This window comes from Microcebus murinus, chromosome 5 (assembly GCF_040939455.1).
Source record: "Microcebus murinus isolate Inina chromosome 5, M.murinus_Inina_mat1.0, whole genome shotgun sequence".
Lineage (NCBI taxonomy): Eukaryota > Metazoa > Chordata > Mammalia > Primates > Cheirogaleidae > Microcebus > Microcebus murinus.
This window is the reverse complement of record NC_134108.1, coordinates 20,488,440-20,505,154: the sequence shown is the minus strand read 5'-3', so window position 1 is coordinate 20,505,154 and position 16,715 is coordinate 20,488,440. Positions and strand designations below refer to the sequence as shown.

Sequence of the window (16,715 nt, the reverse complement as noted above, 5' to 3'; positions counted from 1 at the left end):
CCCAGCCTGAAGGAAGCCCATGAAACTTCAGCTCCTTTGGATGGTTTTGATGTCCCAGAGGGTTGCTTCGCATCACTCCTGTGTTTTGTGTCTTTAACAGTTTCACGACCAAAGATGAGCTGACCCCTCAGATACTGACTCCTGGGCTGATGGGAGAGTCCTCAGAGTCCTTCAGTGCCATGGAGGACGAAGGCCAGAGGGAGTACCAGGCCAGTGACTCCGACTCCGATGGGCCCATCTTGTACACCGATGAGGATGAGGATGAGGACGAGGATGAGGATGGCAGTGGAGAAAGTAAGACCGATTTCAAGAGGTAGTGGGGAGGGTGGGGGGGAAGACGGAAGCAGCTGCTTTTTGTAAAGAACAAAATCCTCATTAGGAACCAGATGTTGAGGTTTTCTTTCACCTCATCTTCCTTTCTCAAATTAGAAATGTGTCTATCCTGAAGTTTTAGCTTTTGATGACAGGTCTTTCTGGAACATGAAACCACTGGGGTGGGTCTGGCCTTCGTCTATGCAATGGATGTGCAGGTTTGTATTTGTACAGAGAATCAAAGCTTTCTAATGACAGAGGCCTTTCTCAGTAAGACCAAAGATGGCCCTTGCACCCTGGGCTATTCTGGAAGGAAGAACCCCAGTGCAGGACTCATTGGCTTATTCACTGGATGTACTTGAGATGTTCACGCACTTAACCTCTTTAGAATTAAAAATAGTCATTGATCAAATGACTGTAAGTGAGATGGTATGCCTTCTAGGAAGGAGTGATTCTAAAATGGATATAGCCTACCGTGTATGTATAACTTAGGGAACTAGAAGTGCTGTTATTGTATTTTTTTTAACTTTTGACCAACATGACTTGGGAGGAATTCACTGTGGATTGAACTTATCGATTATGACAAGTTATTATGTGCACGATTAAACAGCAATTTGTTAAATTCTTTCTAATTTGCATGGAGAAAAAAATCATTATCATCCATCTGGTATAAATTAATCATTCACAGACATTTTAAGGATTCCTGGGTGATTGAGGGTTAAAATATAGAAGGGTGTTACAGGGGCAAAAGGAGAATGCAAGGATTAACTGTACAGTATAAGCCAAGGGGCTAAGTTTTTAAAACTTGAATTTTCTTGCATTGTGCAATTCAGTACTTTCCATGATCTACCATATCAGCAAAATTAACTATCACTTTCCAAATGATGAGGTGCTATGTACAAGTTTTTTCATGATGTCCCAATAATTTTCAGAACACTTAAAAAAAAAAAAAACTAGTTCTTCAGTCTTTTCAGAACGAACTACATCCAACTCAAAAGCTTTTTTTCGTTAGGTTAATTAAGAGTCCCCTCTTGCATGAGGATAAAGAATTTGGTCTGGGCTCCGTTGAAAGTCCATGCCATGTGTAACCTGAGTGCCACTGGCTAGAAGCCACTTTCTCTGCTTTTCTGCCCTTTTCAACCCCCAGGTGCTCTGGCAAGTAAGATCCGACGGAGGGATACTCTTGCTATCAAACTCGGCAACAGGCCATCTAAGAAAGAATTAGAGGACAAAAACATCTTGCAGCGCACCTCTGAAGAAGAGAGACAGGAAATCCGACAACAAATCGGGACCAAGTTAGTCAGGTAATTGCTGACATTTTAGGACAGTACTGACCAATTCATGCTTTTCTTTCTCCTAGAGTTTTCTGCCTCACTGGGGTCCTTGTGAATGGGCACATCTGGCCTATCTGGCCTTTTAAAGTTGGCCTTGGATGGTGAACCACTCAAAGAACCTGTCCTTTGCTCCAGCGAGCCAGTGGCTTTGAGGTCTCCAAAGCCTACTCCAGGGGTCAAGAAACTTTTTCTAAAAGGACCAGTTAGTAAATATTTTAGGGTTTACTGGCCAGACGGTCTCAGGTGCAGCTACTCCATGGTGCTCTTGTAGCGTGAAAGCAGACATAATAATATGGAAGCAAATAAGTGTGGCTGTGTTTCAGCAAAACTTTATTTACCAAGAAAGGTGGCAGGCTGGATGTGGCCTGCAGACCATAGTTTGCCCAACTCCTGGCCTAATATGTGGGCTCCCTGACATTCCCGTGGGTCCCATGAGGTTCTGCACTGGGGGCTGTGAGGCCGTAGAGATAATAGTTAGCTTCAGTGGTCTGGCTCCATCCAACTCAGGTAACCAGAGCCCTCATATCTAAACTTCCCCCTTTCAACTTCAAATAAATGAGGCATCTGACATCTCTTCCTGCCTCCAACCATTGTGTTAGGATTGCTGCTTTTGCCAGTAGTGACATTGGAAACCCACCTAACTGGTGGTTTTTGTTTGTTTGTTTGTTTTTTGAGACAGAGTCTCACTCTGTTGCCCAGGCCAGAGTGCCGTGGCGTCAGCCTAGCTCACAGCAACCTCAAACTCCTGGGCTCAAGCAATCCTCCTGCCTCAGCCTCCCATGTAGCTAGGACTATAGGCATGCACCACCATGCCCGGCTATTTTCTATGTATATTTTTAGTTGTCCGGCTAATTTCTTTCTAATTTTAGTAGAGATAGGGTCTCACTCTTGCTCAGGCTGGTCTCGAACTCCTGAGCTCAAATGATCCTCCTATCTTGGCCTCCCAGAGTGCTGGGATTACAGCCATGAGCCACCGCATCTGGCCTTAACTGGCAGTTTTAATAGAAGTGAGTGTTCGTTCACACCGAAGCTCTTAGTTTTGATGATCAGATTAGCACATGGAAGAATTAGTTATTCTGCTGACTTCTCTCACTCTGCATATACAGCGGGGGACATAATTGGGAGGAGGGAACAGTCTGGAAAACCAGAGCAGCATGTGGAAGTAGGAGGAAATTGCTGTTCTTGCTTGGAAGAGGTATAACGGGAGGGAGAGGCGGCATGGAGGGGTTCCGGAGGTCATTGATTGTTTCTCCAGAGGAACAGTAACCCCCTAAGACACCTTCTTATAGCAGAGGCATGGAAAAAGAGCTCAGAGACAGCAGCTGTGGCATCCATATGAAGGGACATCTCAGCCTAACAGAGGATCTCGGAAGAGTCTGAGAGGGTCTCTGCTCAGGAGCCAGTGGTCTCCTCAGTCTGGTCTTCTCACTTCAGCCCTAAACTTTGGCCATTTACTGCCACTTCTGCCCTAGGAAAAAGTCAGCAGAAGTAACAGAAACACAAGTGATTAACAGGATCGAGCTAGAAAGATCTACAGGTTTAAACTTGTCATTTTACCAAGTAAAAACAAGGGGCCCCTCTGAGGCCCAGAGAGATTAAGGAAATTTCTCAAGGACATGCGGTTACTTAGTAGCAGAACTGGGATTAGAATTTCATTCCTGGGCTCTCTGCCCAATTTTCTTTTTCATGATTTCCCCTGTTTTGTGCTTTCTACACTATATAAGAGAGTATATGCTTGTAGGGTTTTTTTGTCTGTTTTATTGCCCTTGTTTATGTTTTGCTGTGAAGAAAAATTTAAATCATTGAATAATATTTGCATGAAAGAATAATGCAACATGAGGTATATCCCTTAAAAACAATATCATCATAGTTTATTAGAGTAAGAGGTAAAAAGGGCCAGGCGTGGTGGCTCACGCCTGTAATCCTAGCTCTCTGGGAGGCCGAGGCGGGCGGATTGCTCGAGGTCAGGAGTTCGAAACCAGCCTGAGCAAGAGCAAGACCCCGTCTCTACTATAAATGGAAAGAAATTAATTGGCCAACTAAAAATATATACAAAAAAAAAATTAGCCGGGCATGGTGGCACATGCCTGTAGTCCCAGCTACTTGGGAGGCTGAGGCAGGAGGATCGCTTGAGCCTAGGAGTTTGAGGTTGCTGTGAGCTAGGCTGACGCCACGGCACTCACTCTAGCCTGGGCAACAAAGTGAGACTCTGTCTCAAAAAAAAAAAAAAAAAAAGAGGTAAAAAGATGAAGGATTGCATACCCGTCTCAATAAACGTCAATGTGGCATTAAAGAAAATTTGTGTATCTTTGTTAAAATCCTAAACAAATCAGTAATAGAGGAGTTTTTTTATGCTAAATATCTTAGTATATGGAGAAACCCTAAAGTCATTTTCTTTAAAAATAGAAGCAAACAAAGATTTCCCTCTCTTATTGTACTAAAAGTCTGATCATAATTATTTGTAGTGAAGAAAAGGTATAAATTACAACAAAGGTATAAATTACAAAATTACAACAGTATAAAAATACTGTTATCATACCTAGTTACACACCTAGAAAACTCTGAAAAATTGACCAAAAATTGTTATATATAATAATTTCAGCAGGTTCATATGATGTAAGATTAATCTATAAAAATCAACATTATATTCATATGACATTAACACATAGCAAAAAAATACCATGAAAAAGGGAAGGCATTTACAGTAGCAGCAACAACCACATTTTAAACACTAAATTATTCATTTAACTTGGGGCCCAAGAAATCCATTTCCAGAAAATCATAATGGAACAAATGAAAAAATTAATGAGTGAATGGAGAGAGAGAGTAAACGTTTTTATCAATGAGAAAAATTCAGCAGACAGGTTTATCCATTGTGTGGGTGGCATGAAGTTCAAAGGATAACAGGTGTACTTTATAGAATCAGGGCATAAATAATGGATTAATCTATAAAATGAAACCAAATAGAAATAAATGTCACCTTTTTCAATGTGGGCCAAAGGAAAACCATCCACCAAGACAGGTCGAGGGGCCTGTGGCCAATGTTTGAGACCCTGGTAAACTCAATGAGAATCACTATGACAGTCATCCTGAGAAGTGGCTGTTTGACACCAGAGTGTAGGCTTATCCAGAACTGGTGGAAACACAGTCAGCTGAATAAGGCAGGGGACAGCCCCTCGTTGGCTGCATCTGTAAAACAGTTAAACAAACCAAGAGCTTGGGAGGATTAACGGAAATGATACATTTTAAGGTACTTTAGTGCCTAGATCATAGCAAACACTCAATAAAATTAGTTTCTTATTATCAATTTAAATTACTATACATCTCTTAAACTGGTAAGGCACATTTAAAAATTAAACTCAGTGTTGACAAGTTTATGGGTAAATAGGACATATACATTGCTCTTATGCAGTAATTCTTAAGAACAGATTAACAATATGATAAAAAAATTATAAAGCAGTCTTTTTTTTTGCATGGTAATTCCATTTGGGGGGCTATATAAGAAGGAAATAATCCAAAAGGAAAAAAATCCTGTTTTACAAAGATGCTTATTACAAGGCTATTTATGGTAATGACAGATTAAAACAAACGAAGGGTCTAAAAACAGAGGACTGATGAAGAACATTGTGAGAACTTGACACTGTGGAATCCCATGGAGCATCAGTTTTCTAACTGCTTCATCAAGGATTCCTTAGAGATGATACCCAGGTGTCCCTGGGAGAGCCAGGGAAGTATAGGTGTGTGTTGGCTAGGATGGGAGGAGACTTCTCTATCCCAGGTCTAACCATCCAACTGAGATATCTTCTGTCTCTCTTATATATTAGGATTCCACCCCAACACCCAAATGTTTGAAAGCCTTTGTAAATACGCACGCAGACTATACCTATCAAAAATTTTAACAGAGCAGGGTTTTTACTGTTATTAATGTTTAAATTTTGCAGAATTTTTTTTTCTACAAACACAGCACATCTAATCATTGCCATTGAAAGATAAATTACCCACAGTTCCAGCCTTAGGGAACTCCATGTGAAATGAAAGAAAGGAAATGATACAATATATTGCATGGTATTAGTTGTGTGAAAAGCACAAGAAACTAAGTCAAAGGACCTAGTTATGAATCCTGGCACCAGCATTCAGTAGTGTTTTGTCTTACGCGAATTAATCTCTCATTTCCTTGTCTGTAAAATGGGAATTGGCTACTACCTTGCTGAATGGGTTTGAGGTTTCAAGACAGTGTAAATTAAGCACCTAGCAGAGTACCTAGGACTTTAAAAGTATGAGTAAATGATAGCTATAATTATTGTTTTTATAATTACCTATGTGATAAATGCTTTAATAGGTGTGTATAAACCACTACCTATGGGCAAAGTGTCAGGAGTGTTTAATTCTCACTTGCAGGAGAGATCAAACATTTACCTTCAAAGTTCAATCATTTGTTTCAATCATTTGTAAGATTTCAGTAGGTGGAGAAGGAGAGAAAGGCATTCTAGAGGGAAGAAACTTTATAAATAATAATCAAAGAAGGATGGTATATTGAGTACATGATATAGAGTACAGCACATTGGTGGTACAAATAGGTAGTATAAGGGTACTTGAGAGGCACAGTGTCCGGCTGGCATAGATGTTCACTGGGTTCTTTTGTGGACTCAGTTACTTAAGTTGATTTCAGGGTAGCTCTGATCAAGATTAAATTTTAACAAAATTTTTAATGAGATATTTAAAATACCATTACTGTCCATTCTACATACCATTTCTGTCATAGCTAAGATATTTAGAATTGGTAATATCTTTTATTAAGATTACCTTTCATGTATATTAATCCAATTTGTACAAAGTAAACCCACGTCCAGAGGAAGTTTTTCTCTGTGATCAACAACAAATTGATGATGTAAATAAGACCTAGATCTAAGTTATAAAGGGTTATTAGGACATTCAACTTTTATTTACAAATAGATAACTACTAATCACAAATGAACTTGGATTTTCTTGAAGGCAGATGGGAAGAGCCTATAACTTTATATATAATAGATTTATTTGAGGTCACAAAAGCACTCACTCTGTAGTATAGATTGGTTATCTACTGAGTAGATATGAACTGGGTTTTTTTTTTAAATTTGTCTTTTTATTTCTGTTTTTTAGAGACAAGGTCTTGCACTGTTGCCCAGGCTAGAGTGCAGTGGTGCTATCATAGCTCACTGCAGCGCAGCCTTGAACTCCTGGGCTTAAGCAATCCTCCTGCGTCAGCTTCCTGAGTAGCTGGGACCATAGGCACCCGCCACCACCACACCTAGCTAATTGTTTTTTTAAAATTATTTTTGTAGAGATAGGGTCTTGCTATATGGCCCAGGTTGGTCTCAAACTCCTGGCCTCAAGTCATCCTCCTGCCTCAGCCTCCCAAGTAGCTGGGATAACAGGCATGTGTTGTATGAACTCGAGCAGCAGCCTATTTTAGACTCATAATGATTTATATATTAATCGGGCTATTGGCTAAAACTGCTGTAACATAGACCAAAAAGTACAATGGTTCAAACAAGGTATGTTTATTTCTTCTTCACACAAGGAACCCAGGTTCCTTTTGTCTTGTTGCTTTTCCGTCCCCTTGGATGGTCTCATCTGCATAATCAAAGCTGGCTCACACCACCAGTAAGTGGTGTAAGTGTAAGTTATGGCCTGTGGAAGAAGGAAAGAGAAAAAAGGGAATACGGACCCAGTCATTTTAAGAGTACAAAGTAGAAGTTTACAAATATGATTCTGGTCACATCCCATTGCAGAAACTCACATAACCACACCTGGTTTCTGGGCAGGCAGAAGTCTGTAGCCAGGTACCTACCTACAATTCAGGCAGATCTAAAAGGAAGAAGGGAGACTGAGTAATGGGGGAGTTAGCAGTCTCAGCCAAATCTGTAGTCTCCAAACTAATGGGAAAGGACACTTATTTTATAGGTTTAAAAAATTGATTTTTATTTCTCAAAACATGAAAAAATAGAGCTTTATGGTTTTTTTTTTTAATCTCTCACTAAGGGGGCCTGGTTTATAACCTGTGGTATATCCTTTTTGTCATTATAGGAGGCTTAGCCAGAGGCCCACGACTGAAGAATTAGAGCAGAGAAATATCCTAAAGCGTGAGTATCCTATACTACAATGATCCCTTGTGTTACCATTCCCAGGCTGCCTCTGCAGGTGATTCATTTATCAGCAAGAAACCGTAATATATTAGTTTACTCACAACTGACTGAAATGGCCCATTTATATCCCCTTTATATGTTTTAAATAATAATTTCTTGAATTTTATATTTCAGTTTATGGCTTTGAGCCTGATATTTCCCAGACTAGAGTTGTGGTCATGACAACTGTTTTTAAGAAAGATGAAATACATTCCATGTATTCTTTCACCGGAATGTTAAATAGAAGAAAATGTTCTAGTCCACTTGGAAATATATGTCAAAGAAAAGGCCAGAGAGTCCACAAGGAAATAAATCAAACAGTCCTATATTGTTTTTTCAAAATACAGTTTGTTGCTAGGTTTAACAAATGACTCAATTTAAAACAAAATTATGGTAAAAAGCATTTTTCAATCCATTTCATTTTCCCTTGTGATAACTCTGCTTCCCTCTCGAGTTGTTTATAATTAATTCCTCAGCACTTCAAGAGTTTGCCATTCATTTTTCTACTTTATTTTCCCATTCAGTTTTTCCCTCTATTCTCTTCGATTTTATTTTTTTACTCACCACTCCAGTGGTATTTATTGGTGTTAGTGTGTTGAAGCTATAAAACTCAAAGAAGCATGGTTTGTCATGCTATTGTGTATCAGCGTGGTTACTAACTGCAGTGAGTTAAGAAGTGGGTTATTTTTACATTGAGCCTAGCTGTAGTGTTATATTTTATTAGCCCAGTTTCAAGAGAGCTTTTTCTTGTATGAAATATCAAAGAACAGGGTAGTATTACAGTAGGAATGAGCCACTGCTGGGGAGGAATTCTTTTGAACCAGTCTTTTGGAGTTGTCTTGACCCAATGGATAACTCCAGCTCCCCAAGATAAGTTGTTTTCTTTCCCAAAGGAAAGAAAGATTTTTAGTAGCATATTATACTACAGTGGCTAGCACTAAGACAACTACACAACGAAGACATAACAGTGAGAGGAGCGGCCATCCCCCCTGTCTATGGGATGTTTTCCCTTGGAATGCTGTTTCCTGGGTGTTTGTGAGCATAAATGGAATAGAGCCCATGGAACCGTTTAAGTGACCATCAATGTATAGAAGAGCCAGTTTGGAGGAGGAAAAGGTCATGGCTAGAAAAGAAGGAAAAATTTGTGTTTTAGCTTTTCTTAGGAAGGGTGGAAGCAGCATCTAATTTTGACAAACAAAATAAAACCATAGAGGCTCTTTGCTTTTGATAACAGGTTCCCAGGAAATATTTGTTGAATTAAGTTTTACGTAAGCTCAAAGGCAGACAGAACATATGCTCCTAAAACACAGAGATTATGTCTTGTTGGATGCCTGATGCAATACCTAGAAAAAAAAAAAAGGAAGAGCAGATTCTGAGTAATGTTTTCTTGCTCCTGTGAGACAAACTGTGCCAAACCACACTGGAGTTTGGTTATTTGAGGAACTGTTTCATGGATCCAGAAATTTATCGCACATTGATCTTAAGTGCTATCTTGGCTTTTATGCTCCCTGTTTTCCTGGCGATTCAGGAACGAGTGAAACACCAAAGTCAACTTCAGATTTGACTCCAGCCCTTTTTTCCTTCCTTCTAAGTTCATCTAAGCATGTTTATTCTGGAAACAAAAGGCAGGTTTCCAGTCTGGAGTGGCTGATAACTGGCCTGTGATCTCCTGACACAGTATTGTCTGCCAAGGGGAAGCAGAAGGAAGTGGGTAGAGGTGGCCCCAGTCGTTCCCTGAGCAGTCACGGGAGCCGTGTGGCCCAGCTTACAAACACTGTGCCCACTCAGGTTTGCCTCTGGTTCTTCCATGCACATTGCTTGTTTGTGTGTTTCGTCTCCTGCTTTTGTTAGAAAGCAAGATGATTGTCTATTTAAAGAAAAGTCTGTGTGTGATATATATGGTGTGGTTTTTAAGGACACTTGCTTAAACTAGGTCACCTTTTCTGGACAGACTAGGAAACTAATTCATAGCATAAAACATCCAACAATTCTCAAATCAGAGCCCACCACTAATTCAATAAACATGAGTCAGACAGCAGTAAAGGCTGATAGCTTTCATTGGAGACCATAGGACAAATTTTATTTCTTAGTATCATCCCCCGTGTCACTCCTTTACTGTTTTGGTGACACTAAATAAAGGTTTGGGGGGGGGGGTTGTTTTGTTTTGTTTTGTTTTGTTTTAAAGAAACAGGATCTTGATATTAGCTATTCACAGGCGATCCTCCTTCCCGCCTCAGTCTCCTGAGTAGCTGGGACTACAGGTGCATGCCACCACACCCTGCTGACACCAGAGTTTTATAAAAAGACACATATATTAAGTTATATTTAGTTTTACACTTTAGAACCAGCTCTTTAATTTTTTTATTTATTTATTTATTTATTTATTTTGAGACAGAGTCTCACTTTGTTGCCTAGGCTAGAGTGAGTGCCGTGGCATCAGCCTAGCTCACAGCAACTTCCGTCTCCTGGGATCAAGCGATCCTACTGACTGCCTCAGCCTCCCAAGTAGCTTAGAGTACAGGCATGTGCCACCATGCCCGGCTGATTTTTTGTATATATATTTTTAGTTGGTCAAGTAATTTCTTTCTATTTTTAGTAGAGATGGGGTCTCGCTCAGGCTGGTTTCAAACTCCTGACCTCAAGCAGTCTGCCCGCCTCAGCCTCCCAGAGTGCTAGGATTACAGGCGTGAGCCACCACGCCCAGCCTAGAACCAGTTCTTTAAAATCAGTGAAATAGAAAGCAACCTCTGGTGCTTGGAAGGTCAGCTTTTGCTAATCAGGAAAAGTGATGTATGCGGAACACCTTTTACAGGGCAGGGATTAAAAAAAGATGCAAATCCTCTTATGGTAGTTAGCTGTGAATGTAATTCCAGGTATATTTTCTATAGAGACAAAATGTATTAGGCCAATGGGTATTGCATGTATTTTTCCCCAACATTTTATTATGGAATTTCTTAAGCACACAAAAAAGTTGAAGGAAGTTTACAGTAAATACCCATATACCTACCGTCTCTATTCTGCCATTAACATCTTGCATCCATTTATACAACTTACTTTTTATGCATTTCACAGTAAGTTTATACATGTATTTTCATTTGTTAAAAATACTCATGTGGAAACATGTAAAACAGCATAAAGAGAAACAAACCCACAAAAAATGTGTCTTTTTTGAACCCATTTTATTTAAATTGACAACTCCAGAATATAATACTCTAGTTGCTGATATTGCTGCACATTCTTTCTTCTTCTTTTAGCTTATCCCCAAAATGCTCTGGGCAACAGTTGCTAGCCTGGCAAGTTTCCTGTAGTGCCCACTGCTGCTTAACCACATGTATTATTTGTGTGTTTATGGAAAATATGTGGCCCATCTGAAATGTCTACTCCTCTCTGCTCTGATGAGTATCACCAAGAGCAAGATTTGTCAATGAGCCATTCATGAATGTGCCTCCAGTCTGTTTAAAGCAACCAGAAACATTTACATCTTTCTTTATCATTAGTCCTTGAATGAATGAAAACATGAAGGAATTGTTAGAGAATTTGGCCTGTTCAACTAACAGATACAGATGTTGCAAATATTGAATACTGATATTTTATTCAAAATAAAAATAATTATAGTGGTAAGGAGCCTATTTGAATTTTAAAAATAAATATAATTACCCTTTCGTAGAAAAAGGAATCATGTGCAAAACTTGGTGGAATTTTGAAGTACTAAATTTAAAGTTTAACCTTGACTCTTGGTAAGAGCTTTTACAATGACTATTTAATAAGATTCAGAGGAATAGTCACGTTGGCTTCTCTCCACCTCTCTCATTCCTCCTCTGACGTCTTTAAAAGTACAGTTTTGAATGTGGGAAATGTAAGGAAGTCAGTTCCTGATGTCAAAAAAGAATTCCCACATGGTAAAATCCTATTTATTTAACTCCCCTAACTGCAGTTGGCCCTTCTCTTTTTAGACATCACTGGCTGTTACCTAGTTGTACCATATGCTTAATAATGTAAAACTATCTAATATTCCCTTCAAGGAACTGACATTTTGCATATTTAATGAGACCTGCAGCATTTGTTAGCTTTGGAATGTGTTAGATATCCAATTTTTTTTAATCTTTGAAAAATACCTTTTAAAAAATGCAGCATAATAATTGTATAGGAAGGATTTAGTAAAATATTTTAAGGATTCTATTTTTCTTTTTTTTTTTTTTTTTTTTTTTTTTGAGACAGAGTCTCGCTTTGTTACCCAGGCTAGAGTGAGTGCCATGGCGTCAGCCTAGCTCACAGCAACCTCAAACTCCTGGGCTCAAGCAATCCGCCTGCCTCAGCCTCCCAAGTAGCTGGGACTACAGGCATGCGCCACCATGCCCGGCTAATTTTTTTTCTATATATATTAGTTGGCTAATTAATTTGTTTCTATTTATGGTAGAGACGGGGTCTCGCTCTTGCTCAGGGTGGTTTCGAACTCCTGACCTTGAGCAATCCACCCGCCTCGGCCTCCCAGAGTGCTAGGATTACAGGCGTGAGCCACTGCGCTCGGCCTCTTTTTTTTTTTTGAGACAGAGTCTCACTTTGTTGCTCAGGCTAGAGTGAGTGCCGTGGCGTCAGCCTAGCTCACAGCAACCTCAATCTCCTGGGCTCAAGCGATCCTCCTGCCTCAGCCTCCCAAGTAGCAGGGACTACAGGCATGCGCCACCATGCCCGGCTAATTTTTTTTTTTTTTTTGTATATATATGTTTTTACTTGGTCAATTAATTTCTTTCTATTTTTAGTAGAGACGGGGTCTCACTCAGGCTGGTTTCAAACTTCAACCTTGAGCAATCCGCCCGCCTCGGCCTCCCAGAATGCTAGGATTACAGGTGTGAGCCACCACGCCCGGCCTTTCTTTTTATTAATAATATTACCAAAGCTCTTACCTTGTAAAGATCTGGTTTGAATCACATGAACCACAAGTATGTCAATTGTTTATTATATAATTGACAAGCCACAAGCTTTATCCAGCTCATATAAGGTAATTCTTTGACCCTAAATATGTATAAGAAAGAATATATATTTTGTGAAGAAATTAGAAAAACCTATAGTACTTTCATAGGAAGAAATTTGAATTATAACCAAATTTGTTTGACATTCTCAGGCACTTAATCAAAGGATATTAACTAGTTGTTTCTTGTCTTGTGGTAATTTCAGTTTATGTTCACTCTGTCTAAATAACCAGACTAATCATTCTTTTTCTTATGAATTAAAATTAGTATTTCAGAAGAATGTGGAAACTTTTCCTGTCCAGAGAAGGAAAATTGATAGAGAATTTAGCCCATTCAACTAACAAATATAGATGTTGCAAACTTTTAATACTGACATTTTATTCACAATAAAAATGATCTTAGTGGTAAGAAATCTATTTGAATTTTGAAAATAAATATATAATTGTCTTTTCGTAGTAGTTTTTCTTTCTCAGCCTTTTGGTTGAACCTTAAGTGTGATTTTTTTTTTCAATAGAGTTCATAACAGCATTTTCTAAAAGATAACCTTTCATAAGCATTGGTATCTGAGATGTAAAATTTATCAAACAGGTGATGAGCTCCAGGAAGCAACAGAGAGAAGTTCCTCAAATAAGCAATAACCAGTTAAAACTGAAAGGGTGTTTATTTCTTTAAAAATTCTGGACATTTTTCTTTAAATTCCATCTGTCGGACAGCAAAGAAACTGTACTACTCAGTGAAGCATTAGACGAAGAGAAGACTTTGGAAAATCAAAGTCACAGGAAAATAAATAATTTCCACCCACAGTACACCATAACCCCGTTTAGAACATTCTGGTTTGAAAACAAAATCCAAAGAAATGCTTACATTCTGCTTCTATGGAAACCAAGGAAGAGAAATCAAATATTTTGGTTGGATTTGAGTGAAAATCAGCAGCTCAGACGTGCATTGGATGGTTCTAATTCGCTATTTTAATATGTCTCAGATTTTCACATGAAGGCCAGATGTAAAGTTTTGCCTGAATTTTGGTAAATAGTGCTTATAAATCCATGAGATGACCAGCAGTAGAAGGCTTTCACCAGAGTATGGACGGACACTGTTATGGGTTTTTGTTTTTTTTTTTTTCAGAGTAGAACAAGAAGTTAGGAAGCAAAGAAAGTTTAAAATTAGTAAAGTAAGTAAACCAGTCCTGTAAGGGAAAAAAAACATATTGATGGTCAATCTTTCTGCAAAATCTTTTGATGGCTTTTTAAAGATGTTGGTGAAATGTTTGATCAATATCTAATAGAGTGAAATAATTGTGGCCTGATATGCTTTTCTGATTATAAAATCATCTCTAGTAACTAAGTCATCACACCTTTCCCCCCTTAATAAATAGAAAAGAATGAAGAAGAGGAACAAGAAGCAAAAATGGAACTTAAACGCAGACTCAGCAGAAAGGTGATGAAATTATGGTTGTTAATGAGCATGTGTGTTTTGAAATATACTTTGTTTTTTTAAAAAAATACAGATCCTCTCTCTATATGTAAATCTATGTTTAAGAACAATTATTCCTGTTTGTCTATAATCATAGACATTAAAATCAATATAATGCACACAGTATGAATTATGATTATATATTGTGTTAATTGTAAAAAGTTAACAATCAAAGGTTTTTGAATTGCATTTACTGATTGTGAAAATACATATTCTGTATGAAAATTTTTGAAAATATGAAAAACAAAAAAGAAAATAAAATCACACAGAAGTCTTCTACTTAGCGATAGCCATTAGTAACATTTCAGTGTATATATTTCCATTTTAAAAAATCGTTTTAAAAAATGCTCACGTATTCCATTTAGTCTTAGAAATATTAAACGAGCAAATATTTGCGACTATGGTAGCTTTGCTACTATTCCATATCTGAGCTGGATGCTTGATTTATTATGTGAACTTTCATCAGCCTGAGTGTTATCCAAACTGACAAATGGCTTACCTCCAAAACTTGAACAATTGTCCCCGCTTATTTATGCAAATATCAGTCTGATGCCAAGGTCATCACTTTTTTCTGTGTTAAAATAATACTAGGCTTTGGAAAAATTAAACACCATCAGAGTTTCTATTTCATTATAAACCCTTGTGATCATAATTCTTCAGATATATCTTTCACACCTGGAAAAAGGCAGAGAGACTAAACTGTGACATCGCAGTGAAGCATGTGACCTGATCCACATTTTCCCGGGCTGGCTGGGGAGTCCCTCTGCAGGGAAAGCATTCCAAGGCAGGTGGAGGAAAAACAGTCCATTTCCCCTGGAAAAGTTATAGGGACAGTATTTTGAAAGTTTTGGATTTGGTTTTCAAGGGAGAAGATCCTTCATTCATTTCTTTTTTTTCTCAAAGATCCTAAATGTCAAATAACGACCAAGCTGAATCAACTCATTTTCTAGGGATGACTCTTCTAGCGTTCCGTAGCCCTTATGTCTCCAGCTGCAGACAAGATTCTCCCTTCCCCATTGCTCCAGGCTCATTTCTGTGATACATACAGCCTTTTTTTCTAATCCATCTAGGCCCCTCCATGAGGCAAAAGTGCCGGCCCTTACCCTCTGCACCCACTTGCCGCCACCACTAGAGCTTCTGGCCATAGGAGCACGTCAGCCCAGGCCACTGATGGCTACCCTGCGGCTGACACAGGCCTGAGGCAGGAGTGGATGGAGAACTTCAGACCGGTGTGGCCACTGGTTACTTTCCTTCTGGCCAGTTCTCAGGGGCAAGGTTTCTCTACTTCCTTTTCCCACCTGCCCTGAAGAGCAATATTAATTGGACAGCAACTGAGAGTATAGCAGAACCACTTAGACCATCCCCTCCCTTGTCTACTGCTTCCCAGGGCTCTGTGAAGATAAGAGGAGACATAGTTGGCATATTCCATCTGGTGTGGACTCAGGGTGTAGGCTTAGACCTTCTGAGGGTGTTTGAATGCTTTGCGTATTAAAGCGTTGACTTAGGTCAGCCTCTGGTTTTACTCAGGAGGAAAGTGAGGCCCAGAAAAGAGACTGTTGTTGACTAAAGAGTGGGCGCCTGGTGTACCACCCCGAGACCATGCCAATAAGGAATAGCTCCAAAGAAGACCACCTAGACAATAGACAGTCTGGTTGTATACAGTGCATATAAGAGGGAAAAGATGTTGAAAATGGACCCTGTAGGTAAAATAGAGACCTGGGTCTACCTGCCCGGAAATACTGGGACATCTCTCAAAAAGGGGGTGAACCTAAGTAGCAGAGAGTAAATGATGCCTGGTTGACCAGAGTGGGTAGGTTTCTATCCTCTGTCAGAATTGTGTCAATCTTATTCTTGGGCTAGACAAAGGATCAAGAGAGAAAACCAAGTACTCCATGGGCTGGCTAGAGTAAATATAATTATAAATTTGAACTTGACAAAGAACACAAGAAGGAACCCAAGTTATTAGAAGTGTCTTAAAGGTTGCAGCTGATATTAAGCAGTTACAGCCCCATAAAGTGCAGTTCTTCAGTGATGCTCCCCTCCTCGTTCCTACTCATCAGCTTTTAGGACGGAGGACAAATGTCAGATTGGGGCCTTGATCCTTATTCTCTCAGGGATGCCTGTGCTGTGGGCACACCCTTCACTGGACCATTCCTGTGTCATAGCTTTGCGCATTTCTGAATATGTAGGTTTAATATAACGGGAACAGAGATTTTTATTCTTATTTTTAAAATTTCACAGCTTTGGTCTTGCTAATTTAGCCACCAACCAGCCATCCCATATCTGGTTTACTACTGTGTGTCACTGCATGTTCCTTGTGTCGGGGATGACAGGCCTTTATCACAAGGCCAGGCAAGTTGGGGAAAATAGCATAATTCGAGTGGTTGCCAAGACTGTGACCTATCTAACAATGATGATTTTTTATAGTCTCAAAAATTAGGGCACATTGCTTTCTAGTTCTC

General features: G+C 39.2%; 1 protein-coding gene across 5 annotated transcripts in view; it reads left to right on the top strand.

Moving 5' to 3' along the window:
* The window catches only part of PHACTR2 (phosphatase and actin regulator 2), a 249,735-nt gene that overhangs the window by 209,348 nt on the left and 23,672 nt on the right, over nt 1-16,715 (top strand). For all 5 annotated transcript variants that reach the window (XM_076002910.1, XM_076002909.1, XM_020287240.2 and 2 more), the window contains 4 exons: nt 101-294; nt 1,460-1,616; nt 7,713-7,768; nt 14,156-14,217. In XM_076002910.1, coding sequence (XP_075859025.1) covers nt 101-294; nt 1,460-1,616; nt 7,713-7,768; nt 14,156-14,217 — 469 coding nt within the window. The remainder of the gene's footprint in view (nt 1-100; nt 295-1,459; nt 1,617-7,712; nt 7,769-14,155; nt 14,218-16,715) is intronic.